The sequence below is a fragment of the Zonotrichia leucophrys genome, chromosome 4 (assembly GCF_028769735.1).
Source record: "Zonotrichia leucophrys gambelii isolate GWCS_2022_RI chromosome 4, RI_Zleu_2.0, whole genome shotgun sequence".
Classification (NCBI taxonomy): Eukaryota; Metazoa; Chordata; class Aves; order Passeriformes; family Passerellidae; genus Zonotrichia; species Zonotrichia leucophrys.
In genome coordinates this window covers 58655085-58668253 of record NC_088173.1, presented here as the reverse complement: position 1 = coordinate 58668253, position 13169 = coordinate 58655085, and the positions used below count along the sequence as shown (strand labels likewise).

Here is a 13169-nt window from a genome sequence, read left to right as displayed (position 1 = left end):
TTCAGAAGTAGTAAGGACCAGATAGGAATTTTTCCCAGTCTCAGAAATGATCACTGCTTTCATGCAGCATACATATGTGTAGTTTTTTAGTTTGTCTAAATGCCTTTATTTAGTTCTGCAAAGCTTTTCAAATTATTTTCCCCCTCTTTTAGATGCATATTTACATTCTTTTCTCTCTAATACTCCTGCCATAACTGTGCATTCAGAGAAGCAGCTATTATAAATCCACCTTCGTTATATTAGCTGTTATCCTATCTTCAGTGCAACTCTTCCCTGTGGGTCTTATCAAGCTCCATGTGCAACCTTTGCAGCTTCAGGGTCAACCATCTAAATCCCTGCCAGCTATCCACCGTTCCTACAAAAAGCCATAAAAGTGGGAAAAAGAAGAGCTTATATTTCTTCTACCTTCCCCATGTTAAAATACCAAAAGCACTGAACAACTGCCACCAATCCTCTTCTTGTGCCCACTACCTTAACAAGTATGAGCAGCCCTTCCTCACAACTGTAAGGATTACATATTCATAGCAAAAATAAAAACACCAATGAACTGTCTGGGCAGAAGGAGAAATGAAAAGAGGCAAAGATTTTCTCTCTTGTACATGTTACCCTGAAAAACCTCAAGGAGTGCTTAGCTGAAAGGATTACCCCCCCAGTTCAGCCCCTTATTTCTTCCCCCTAAAGACTAAGGGCCCTGGAAAGAAGCCTTCAGAGTGTGGTCCTTCAAACACCCTTGAGCCAGGGAGGGCCTGCACCTGGGCTTGGCTGTAAAGATGAAAAGAGCTCTGCAAGTCCCAGCTTTATTCTCCATGAGGTGGGTCTGAACAGCCATTAGCAGAGCAGGCCTCTCAAGTGTCTGGGGGAGAGAATAAACCCCGCTCAGCATTCATAAGCAGCCTCTCCCAAGGAAAACCACCAGCCCTGGCTCCAAGTACCCTTACAACAGCTACAAGGATCAGGACAACAGCCTGGGCTGTTCATCACTGCAGCTCTGCCTTCAGCTCTTCTCCAAGACCAAGTATTCACTTTGTATATTGGCACTTTCTCTACCACAATGAGAGTCCCTTTAATTGGCACTTAGATAATGTATGTGACCTTCCCACCAGGCCTCCGAGTCCCAAACAGTTCAGTGCAGTTTCAGCTGAATTTTACTGCTCTGCATGTAGAAAGTGCAGCCTAAGTCTTCCTGCATGCATTGCTCATCTCAATCACTCACCAGCACAGCAAACCTGCAGGCTCTACCAGGAATGAGAGGAGAGCAAGCTCTGCATAGCACAGGGTAAGCCTTTCTTATCTATCCTAAGGCTCCTTCATCCAACATGTCAATTAAGAAATGGATATCGCGAAATTATTTTTCAATTAAAAACACTGAAGAAAGGACTGAAATTGCAACACACTGTTTGAACTCTAAATGCTCAAATATTAGAGACAAAAGAAAATGCAAGTCTCTATCTGAATATTAAATTTCATCTTAATAAATATATTTCGAGAAGTTTGAAAAACATTAAGATCCCACTGGCAGATACAAGTCTCACTGCAGCTGTAATATTTCATCAAGTGTTAGATGGTTCATGTCAGTTGCACGGAAAAAAAGGAACATTTACTGTATCAGCAGATTCCATCTGCATTTTCTAACTCCATTATTGACATGTGAGAAGGATATGATCATCAGGAAAAATGAAAAGAAGACAATAAAATTTGTGGATCATCAATAATTGACTTAAACTGTGCTGGACTTTTATTATTATTCTCTTAGCATGCTTTAAAATTGTGGGGTTTATTCCCTGAGCAAAGACCAAATGATAAACAAACAACCCCCAAAACACTCTCTAAATCTATATGTAATTTCAATTTTTACTACAGAGTGTTTGCAAAAGCACATCAGTTGAAAAGCATCTGCTCTTTAACAATGAGCATTTCATCTAGCTTCAGATCTAGGATGCAAAAAAAACCTATTCAAATGTGCTTTCTAGGGTGACATTATTGCAGAAAGTATTTGTAGATCAACATTACAACAAAAAGCATTATGAAGGACCCAGAGCAATTTAAATCTTTTAGATAGCCTTGACTTTGATACAATGGAACATATGGAAGTAGATGTATGCTGGGTAAAGTGGATACACAAATTTTTTACACAATTTTGTAGTAATGTTTTTTCCCTTGCCCATTTCCTATTCTTTTTGAGGAATTCAGACAGTAGCTACTACAACCAGAATATGATATGATGTCTGTTTCAAACTTCCTTTTTTTTTTCTTATAGAAGTTTGTATATCCTTATCAAGAACACAGAGATTAATCTGCCAAACTAAAAACTTTATTTTAACTACAGTAGATTTTTTGTTGATAAATTCTATATACATAAGTTATTTTCCAAGAAAAACTATGCTCTGTGTAAGAATGTACACTTTGGGAAATATTTTTACATGGAAAAATATTGTGTTGTTTGAATGCTGTGCAAGTAACTTTAAAGAAGCTTTAAAACAAATTCAATGCATTTAAAATGCTATATAAATCAACATTCAGGATGAAGGGTCAACAGGGGTTAAACTGTCTGTCCTTCTTGATTGCCTTCATAAATGTCTTTTCTAGCTGTATTATAGAAGCGACCACAGCATAACTTGGATATTAAAACCTCCACGGAAACCAACAATAAAAGCTGCTAAGAATTTCACAAGGTTTTTTTTTTTTTTCCTCTTAGGTGTTAATTAAATGATCATTTAACACTGAAATGTAAACACAACATTTTCATCTGCTGACAGCATAGCCCATTATAAATCCAGGGTAATAAACGTCCTGGTGTTAATACTCTGAAGCAGGTTCCCACAACACACTAAGATGCCTTGTCGTGTCTAAGGTTAAGCATCTAGACACAAAACAAAGATTGTGCCTACTCGACTTCCAGTTCAATTTTCCCATCGCCCAGTGACCTAGGTAACACTTTGAGCAATAAAGAATAAATTTAATTTCTCCAGCATTTTGTGAGGATTAGGAACAATTGTTGGCCTGCAATGACTTTTTATCCTTGGATTCTTTCTCTTCCAGAGCATTCCCCCAGTTTTAAAAGAAAATTCTGATGGTTTAAGACACAGAACAAACAGAACTTTAAATTAGGCTTTTTTCAATCAATTGGAACTCTTGGAGGGGAAGCAATCAACTTTTCTTTGGACTTTTCTCAGCTATTCAGTTACTTTAGGCTTTAATCTTCCACTTGTAGAAGAAACCTACCATCACAGGGACAAGCCTCTATACTTTCAGATTTTCCCTTGGCTTGATTTATTCCTCTTTTCTGTTCTTTTTTTTTTTAATCAAGATGACATGGCTGCACTTAAATGTCCACTCTGTGCAAGCCAAGACTTACAGATGTCCTCTTTATAACATTTCACACCGTGTTTCTGCGCCACATAATAATGGCAATTCCTCTGACATGCTTTTTTACTTTTCATTACTCCTTTCACTGAGTTTCAGTTTTCTACTTAACTCCTGACTAAATGGTTTCCTCTATCATAATTTACCAAAGCTTTCAAGGTCAACCCTCCAGGAACAACCCAGAGACTGATTCAAACTGGACATGAATATGGTTACAGGTGATCCAAAACCAGCCACTTTCATTTTTTATTCAAACACAATTCTCAGCTTTAACTACTATGAGTCCAACAAAAACACAGAAGATAATTATTTATGCTTGTTGTCAAAGTATCAAAACCACAATAGCTAAAGTAGACCTCTCAATTACTCTGAATACCATCACACTATTTAAATAGAGCTATGGCTTGAGTAATTAATATGATTAATGTTTTTACATTAGATATATTTAAATGCCAGCAGCTAATAGCATAAACAATTTTAAAGAACACAGATATTTACGTTGATTGAGAAGAACTGCTGTAAGTCATATTTTTGTTTGCTTGGTGTTTAACATAAATTTCTGATTAAGGTTAAAAGTGACTGAACAGTTTTTGAGGGTTTGTTCTAATAAAAAACCCCAAAAAATATAAGCATCACAGAATCACAGAGTATTCTGTGATTCTGTGACGGGAGGGACCCACAAGGATCAAAGTCCAACTCATGGATATTCCTATCACTTATTATTGCAGCTTACATAAAGAGTTAGTGATCAGCCCGGATCAGAATTAGTTTTCAGCCCCAACAGTACATCAAATTTTACATTTTATCCCACATCAAAAGAAATATTGCTTGTAAAACCCCAACAAAATTATGCTTTTATGATTGAAGAAATAAAGGAAAATTTAACCACAAAAATGACTTCCAATTATCTCAAAAGTAAAAAATAAAAACATCCATATAGAGAGCATCATTTCACAATAAAATATTTTGTTTACAACTTCAAAAATCTCATACTATTACTTCTAGTAACAACAATTCACTTGATTTCTGTATATTTGGTACACCATTTTTTTCCTGCACAGCACCATAGCAGGTGACATGCAAATCCAAAAGAAAGCATAGCTCAGGAAAGGCCAACAGATTAAGAGATTCTATAACAAAGGGCAGGAATAGTAACAAAGTGACATTTGAAGTCCAATATTTGCACAGAGTGATAATTCATTTTATTTTTATTTTTCTAACTACATTTCAAAAGTTCATTCTGGTTCTATCAACATTTCCACTCAGCTGAATCTAAGGCTGAATGCTTGCTGTTGCTAGGATATAACTACTGCAAGTTGCACACCAAATGCATATAAGCAATACTTGTTTCTTTGCTAAAAAATCAATCAACCTGATGAATTGTAAGCATTTTTGCAACACTTCCAAAAATCTCTAAAATGCCATCTTGCCATATCAGTAATGCTTATGTCTGAAGCAAAGCTACAGTGGTGTGTTTTTTGTTTTATTCAGTACCTTGAGACAACACAATTTTCAATTTTGAAACATAGAAGAGAATGAAACCTTAAAGTAGAAGCAAGTGGTCGTAGAACCTGAAAAAAGATGAACATGCAAGTCAAACTGCATAAAGCATTTGAGCTCCCAATTCTCTTTTGTCTTTACATTAAAAATGAGCGGGTAACAGAAGTAACAGTGTTTATAATGTCTCACAAAACTGTATCTCCTAGTTCTTCCATGCCAAAAATAAATGCCAGAAATTAGGTATTACGAATCTAGCACAGAGGTAACATGTTCTGTAACTTTGGTTTATTCTCACAGGCAATGAACCTTAAAAAGTGTATGTTTAATACACAGTAATTCTTTTACTTTTTAGATAGGCCTGTCTGCCTACCAACTGAGATTATACAAAAATAAACTCCCAGAAATGTAACTAGCAGTGGCTATGCAGCATAAGGGACCTCATTCACCCTGAAAACATTCCATACTGGGGCAGTAAGACCTCCTGTTAGAAAAATGCACTGATGTAGCAAACCAGTAAGCGTGCTTGCACACTGCAAAAAAGATTAGTTATTACTCATTTATTAAAAATTCCTTTTTAATTAGTGGCTTACAATACCGCAAAGCCAGAACTGTATAGTGATTTATACTTATCCTAATATGCCGTATGCCTTCACTAAATGATAATTTTGAAAGATAGTTACATTCTGAGAACTATAGTCACAGTTCAAGAATGGTGCTAACAAAATAATGCTAGTATTTAAAAACTAACTAGCAGTAGAATAGCTATAGTCTTGCCAACTGAACTTAATTGGCTAGATAAAACAATTCAAACATTCTTTTACTTGAATTAAGCAACTGTAGTAAAAAAAAATACAAGTCAAAACACAAACCAGACCAATACAATGTAGGGAAGACTTATCTTCTTCCATTTAGCCCTAAAATAAGACTTAATTCTATCATATGAAAAAAAAAAAAAAAAAAAGAATTGCCTTGTGTGCATGCTGCTAAAACGCACCATAATAAATCATAAAAACTCAAACAAGTGAGTAAAACACACACTATCCTGGGGAGGATATAGCAACAAGGTGGCTTCATAATTCATGTTTGAACTAATATTTCTCAAATTTTTTGTCCATCCAGCCCACCTCTGCAATAAAGTGGAGCACATTGTAATGTTATTGCCGCACAGTGGAAACCAATCCACTGCATTTACCTGACAGCAGCTCCATTAGCAATCTACTCTCAAAAGGAGAAAAAGTCTTCAATATTGTCTTTTGAAATAGGGAAGCTCATTTTTGCTCCTCGTTGGATTTAACACCCAGAACAGTTCTTTGCAGTTGGAATATTTCAGAGGCTTTGAAATAGGGAGCATTTTTCTAATGAGTGATTTCTTTATTGAGTTGTTAAAATGGTTTCAGACTGAAGTGCCTTTTCTACAAAATTATGACTACAGTTCCACTTACTGTGATTACTGTTAAAAGAAATATGACAAAATCATAAATTGCACCTTAACAATAGGGAGTCCAGCCTTAAAAATATTTAGAAGCCCTTGTTGTAGCGCCTTACATGCACCTTCTTTTTCCATTCCTATCTGATGTGGTTTGTTTTGTGGTTTTTTCGGTTTCTTCTCTCTGGGCAGAGGTAACAGCAGCAGCAGGCTCAGAGAGTGACGCGGGCAGCACCTCCAGCCCCGGAGCCGCGGCTGGAGCTGCCTGGGCCAGGATGAGTGATGATGGCGGTGTGGCCGGACAACGGTAACCCTGGCAACTGCAACCTGCAATTCCTGCCCAGCCATTGTGGGATTTATTGTGGCAAGGGCCAGAGAGGCCAAGAGTAAAATGAAGCAGAGAACTATGGTGTCTGACACATCTAGTACCACACACTTTAATCATAGCTGGCAGAAATTAATTCAGGAGGAATTTTTGCAAAGGCCCCCCGTACGGCACGTTTTGTTGTTGCTGCCGCCGCTGTTCTGACCTAAGATAATTTTTAAAAGTTTTTTTTGATGTTTAGTACTTCTTCTCTGTAATTATTTGCTGTTAGGAATTTTTTAGTGACTAACAGACATCTCAAAATTGATATTTATGAATCAGACTACATTAAGTTTTGGAGGTTTTTCCCTTTAGAGGAGAAACATTCACAGTGTGTACCTTCAAGTACTCATACTAAAAGAAAACATAAGACAACATTCACTACAAAGGTTGATTTTTTTTTTTTTCAAGGACAATATTGCCTAACTTATACAGATATTAGTCAGTAAAGAAACTTAACCACATTCCAAGCACAAGAAATGTAAATCAGAAGGGACAAGCTTTGTGCATGTAACTCAATAACCTTTACATGCCACTGATTAATAAAGGTATTTTTTACAACTGATTTTTCAAACAGCTTGGGTCCAAGCTGCAGCTCAGTATCCTGCAGCAAACAGCAATCAATGAACTGTGATCTAACCAGCCAAAGTAAGCAGTCAAAATCTATTTGCCTCAGATAAGCACTCACTAGGCTGTGGTCATTGTCTGTGCTAAGGTACCATCCCTGACACGACACAACATACCATGAGTGGGCATACAGGTCACCAAAGAATGCCCCTCCTTGCAGCAATACTACTTGTTGAGCAAGAACTTAAATTATCATCCCAGGGGATTTCAAACAGCACCTTTATTTTAATGGTACTGCATCAAAACAGAGGCTCATGTGCATTGTGCTTTGAGAGATTGCTTGCAAGGTAAGACTAATATACCCTACAGCACTCTTCATACTATTTTTGGCATTAACTACATCCTACTGAAATATTTATGTTAAAACACCTTTATAGATAGCTTTTAATGGGAAAATCAGCTTCTGTTTTGACTAAAATTATCCATTTCAACTAGTTCCAGGATATTTCTTGGAAGGCTGCTAAACTGGAAAGAAAGTAGCCTGAAAAATAATTTAACTACCTTTGAAATTAAGTGTCTTTAGGCACAGAAAATAATGCACTGTCTCTTTTAAATTCTCAACCTATTGCTTTCCTTTACTTACACTTCCCATCTGTCAACAAGTGCTTGTAATTTTATTACACTGTCCTGTAGTTTATGCAGAGTTGGTATTATTTTACAGAGTTCTGTTAATGGACTGGATAAATGGTAATGCTATTTAAACTAGTCTCCTGCTCCAGCAAACACAGCTGCAACTGTACTACTATTTCTAGGCAAACATCTTGACCTGAACACGCAGTGCTCTCTCAACCCGTCCAAAGAGAAATTGGAGCAGACAGCAAAGGGAAAGCATAGCCGGCCGCTGGCGGCAACCAACTGTGTCCAATCATAATTCATATACAGTGTAACCTCTTTCTTTTATATTGCATTTAGCCTACACAACAAGCATATGTGCTTCTTCACCTGGCATCTCATTTACAGCCAAGGGTCAAATGGTAATTATTATTCACAGAAGCTCAATAGTATGCTGAAACCTCGCAGTGCACACATTGTTTGATTAGCTGTTACATGCCAAAAATAAATACTGAACTCAAAACAAATATATATATATATATAATTGATCATGTTTTGAGAAGTTTATTTCTCCTTACAAAACTATTTATTTTTATGTAAATACATCTAAGCCTATCCAATGATACATATAAAGAACCAAATAACTTTATACTCTTCAAAGGGAACAAGCTACATATTATCTGGAAACTAACCACAAACATTTAACTAACATCAGTGCCTTTGTTGGCCTGGTATTTTTTAATTACAAATTTAGTGTTAAGCAGCTGTAATTTTCTACTACCATTCATATTTTCTTTTAAACATGACTTCATTATAACCAGACATTCACTTTCATGGTCTGATCAACAATAACCCTTAGGCAGAGGAAATTTAATACTGTGAAGCCAGTGATCTCTTACTTTCCTCCATATCCACTATGAGCACTTGTGTGCTTTATGTCAAAGGACATTATAGATTTAAAACTAGCATATATCAAATACACAATTCTAAAATAAATATATTCAAATATGATTTTGACTGAAGTGCGCATCCATTTTTTGCCTGCAAAATATGGCTCATTTCTATTATATATGTATCTAGGTATCAACCATTACACTGTAGGTGGAATAATAAACTGACCATAAATCCCTTTAATCTCATTCCTGATAGAGGTAATGTCTTTATCCCAGCTGATGGAAATTATAAGAGACTCAACTGTTAATATACAACACAGTATTTGAATATATTATAATATTTTAGTAAAGAAAATATTTTTGTTTGTCAGGAAAAAAGCCTTAAGCAGCTTTCTGACCTAGTCATTTAAGAACTCATTAGATCTACAGGGAATTTCTGGAAACAAAGTATACATCTAAGGCAGTGGAATAAAACAAAATACACAAAAATAAATGTTTACAATAATAGGAGTAATTTTCGGTTTGCTATTGTATACTGCTATAAGGAAGAAGAAAATAACTATTATTTCACAATAGTAAAATAAAAATCAACTAAAAATAAAAGCATCACATTTGTTCTCAAACACAATTCTATATACTAAAGTGAAACAAGAGGAATCCTGCTTTCCTCCAACTTGACTTTTCTTTTTCCAAGCACACAAGTGATGAAACCCAGTATAAACCAGCAATTTCAACAGCAGAAAGCTCACCCAGAGCCTGAAGAAATGTATCAAACATATCCAAATTAAAACAGACTGAACTGGTACAACTTTGCAAAAGCCTACTGAAGCATGTCATGTGTGATCCCTTCCATAACACATATTGTAACTGAAAGATACCTTACAATTTAATTTGTTCAAATAAAACCCATTCTAAACTTTATTTCACATTTCAATTGTACCACAATTAAGCAGCTTATTAGAAAGGACAGTGGGCCAAACCATGTATTTTAAAATATTGCCTAGAGTAAAACATTATCAAACCAAGTAATACAATCAAAATAAAGAAGTCGTTTCTCAATTCATTGTCATTTTGATTTAAGGTAAAGCATGTAATCATTTTTTTTTCCCAGAGCTTGAGTTACTAGCTTTGTTTCCCTATGTTGAGGGACACAGGAGAGACTTCTCTACAGACCTAGCATTTGCCAATGCCATCATTTTTCTGGCCAAGTGTGTACAGCCACAAAAGCAGAACATTACAAAACCTAAGTGCTTATACAGTGCTGCACCTTTGGGTCAGAATCTCCACAGACACTTTTTAGCTCTTTTACACAGAAACAATTTAAAAAACCCAAACAGGAGAAAAGGAAAATCAGAAGTACTCTTTCTGAAAAACTTCCTTACAGAAGTGGGAATAAATGACAATATTCTCATACAAGTATCAGGATATGACTCAGATGCAAAATACAATTTCAAAAAAAAAAAAAAAACTTGCAAAGCAGTGAATGTACTCAGCTTAAACAAAATACCAATGTTCCAAAAAACATTTTAGCCCGATGTGAGGCAAAAGATAAAAATTCCAATGCAAGACAGAATAACAGACCAAATCCAAATTTTCCCAAATAGTAGTTATTGGGCAGTGCCTACTTACAGCCTGTATAACTTTGGAGTCCCCAGAAAGAGCAGCTCAGAAAGCAACTGGAGGTTATTTCTGTTTAGGCGCCTTTGGAAAGAAAAAGAAAAAGTTGTGTTAAATTACAAATGCTACAGCAATGCAATGCAACCACTTTGAGTTGGAATCCCAGGGCTGTAACAAGCTGATTTTAAAGACCAGAAAGGTCCATTAGCGGAGACATGGTCCAGTAGTAAATTTACCATGGACTAATTACATTTTCTGGTTTCCCCCAACAGACCATATTACCTATTTTATGAAAGACTTTGAATCTCTGCAGTGTGAACCAATCACTAAGTCAGGACTCCATCCTGCATAAACTACATGAAAGCTAAAAATATAAAATCAGCAGTGCAAATTCAATTCCCTACCAACTCTATGTTCCTCTTAGTATAATGGAGCAGATAGACATTTTGTAACCATGAAAAGGTTCTAGGGAGCATGTATCAAATGTATACACTTTCAGTAAACAAGATAATATTATGTCTAACAATCCATATAACCCATTTATATAAATTTTAAAAAGCAAAGGAAGCTGTTACAGAAACCCTAATCAAATAGAAGTGAAAAAAACCCAAGGAGTCACAGCTTATATTTGGCATTACAAGGAGGTTTTTTCATGCAGCTTTTTCTCTTTAACTGTAAAGATAGGAACTTTGAGGAAGCTAATGTTTTTAAAAAATAGAACTTGATCAGTTGTACATAAGACAGTGTACAACAGAAGAAATTGCAAGTGAAATCTGGAAGGTGCCCATTTGTCTGTGAAGATTCTCACTGAGCATGCTGACCAGGGTCACAGCTGCTCAAACTGAGGTGACAAGATCAAAGCCCTCTGTATTACACCCACAGACAACACATCAACCACTAGCCAAGGTAAATATATTCTATCCTCATGTTTTTTTCTAAACACATGATGCAGATTATTCTTTCTACTGTGTGTGACAGCCCTGGAGCATACAGTCATCCCAGTCAAGAAGTCAAGCTCAAAACAGGCTTTTGGTTGTTTTTAACAAATGCATCCACCACATGTGGCACCTGCCATTCAAGCAAAGCAACCGACTAGAAAAAACTGTTGTGTCCCATAAAATTTATCACAGGTCACACTTTGCAATGCATGATCCCTCAGTAATTCAGGGCACTCACAGAAACCAGATTGCATGGGACTATCTGATATATACATATACATGCATATATAGATAGATATATATAAATATAATCATAACAACGGTTACACTACATCAATAAACTGCTATCAACACGTTCCACAAGGTGAAAAAATATACTAGGTATCAGTCTTGAAAAATTAAGCTTTAGACTTTCATAAAGGCTCAGATTTTCCTGTTTAGCCAAATAATTAAGACTGTTTAGCCTCCCTGAGCTAATTTCTCATGAAACATTGTTCCATATAATGGAACAGTTAAAGGTTTCCAGTTTAAAGGTTTTTCCAGTTATTCCCATGTAGATAAATAGAGACATTCAAATTAAAATTTTACATAACTCCATGGTTTAGTTCAGTTAGTTTTTCCTCCCTTAAAGCTCAATGTGACCACTGATGAGAGTGAAATAATCTGAAAAATATTTTTATGCACACAGAGGGTTGCTGCCACACTTCAAATCATAAGCAAGCAGTCAGCAACTTGAGTTCTAGATATCCATAATTCTCCAGTGTTAATTTCAGGTTCTTTTCTGTTGGTCAAGCATCAGAAACCCTGATTTCTGTAAGCAGAAAAAACCTTAATCACACATTTAGTGATTTAAAAAAACTAAGAGTGAAGGAATCAAAAAATGTAAGACTACACTACTGGGATAAGAGAGGAGAGAGACAATGTGGTCTAATAATTAGGAAAAAAATCTTAATCCAGCAACAACAACAAAAAAAATCTAGACTGTGATCTTGTAAATCACATGTCCAAATTAGAAAAAATTCCCATATAAAAGGAAGAGCTATAATTTAATGACTACTGGAAGACTTATGATTTGAGCAATACTTAAAAAGAAACATATCCCAACATAAATAGAAGAAAGTGATACATTTTACTGTTTCTGCATCTACTGCATTTTCAAAATAAAATCATTGATAAATTTACTAAAGGTCAGAAAATGTCTATTTATGTATAAAAGTATATTCTAAGTCCACAAAACTTAGTTTAAAACAATTGTCTTCTACTTAAGTTACATTTGCAGTCCAGTAAGATTTTGAAAATGAAACAAATGTACAAAAGAGTAAGTAAAAAACTAATTTCGTTCACTGCTTCTCTTAGTTAAATAGAGACTTAAACCTCTAAGTCCATTTTTAGAGATCCAAAATTACATGGAAAAGCATGTAGGGTAAAGACTAAAAAGTGACTTTCTAATCAGTTTTTCAGAACAAAAATCTCTGATGATACTTTGTAATAAATCTAGTAAGTTTGGACACTAGACAATAATGATGAGCTGTTACTGAAAGGGCAATGAAATTACTCAGTATCTGTATTTTTATAGCTGTTTCATTACATAAAAGCCTCTCTAGTACAATGACAATATTGATGATCAAGTTCATCAGGCAGGCTGCCTTTCACTAAATGCAAAAACTACCTCACAGGGACACACAGCATCACTCAGAAGGGTATTTCACAGGCAAAATACTTCCTCTGCTATTTAACATCTTACACAAAGAGTTAAAACCTTCAATCAGGAGTTTCTCTTATTACCTGTACTTCACATACCCCACACAGCTGAATATACCTTTAACATACTGATGCATCTGCCACTCTACAGACTTCCAAATCTAAGTTATGGACAATAAATCAAGTTG

The 13169-nt window shown here is 35.5% G+C and overlaps 1 protein-coding gene across 7 annotated transcripts in view; it reads right to left on the bottom strand.

The window, feature by feature from the left end:
- SLIT2 (slit guidance ligand 2) overlaps positions 1–13169 on the bottom strand; it is a 257508-nt gene that overhangs the window by 226834 nt on the left and 17505 nt on the right. For all 7 annotated transcript variants that reach the window (XM_064711856.1, XM_064711858.1, XM_064711857.1 and 4 more), the window contains exon 4: positions 10355–10426. In XM_064711856.1, the coding sequence (XP_064567926.1) occupies positions 10355–10426 (72 nt within the window). The remainder of the gene's footprint in view (positions 1–10354; positions 10427–13169) is intronic.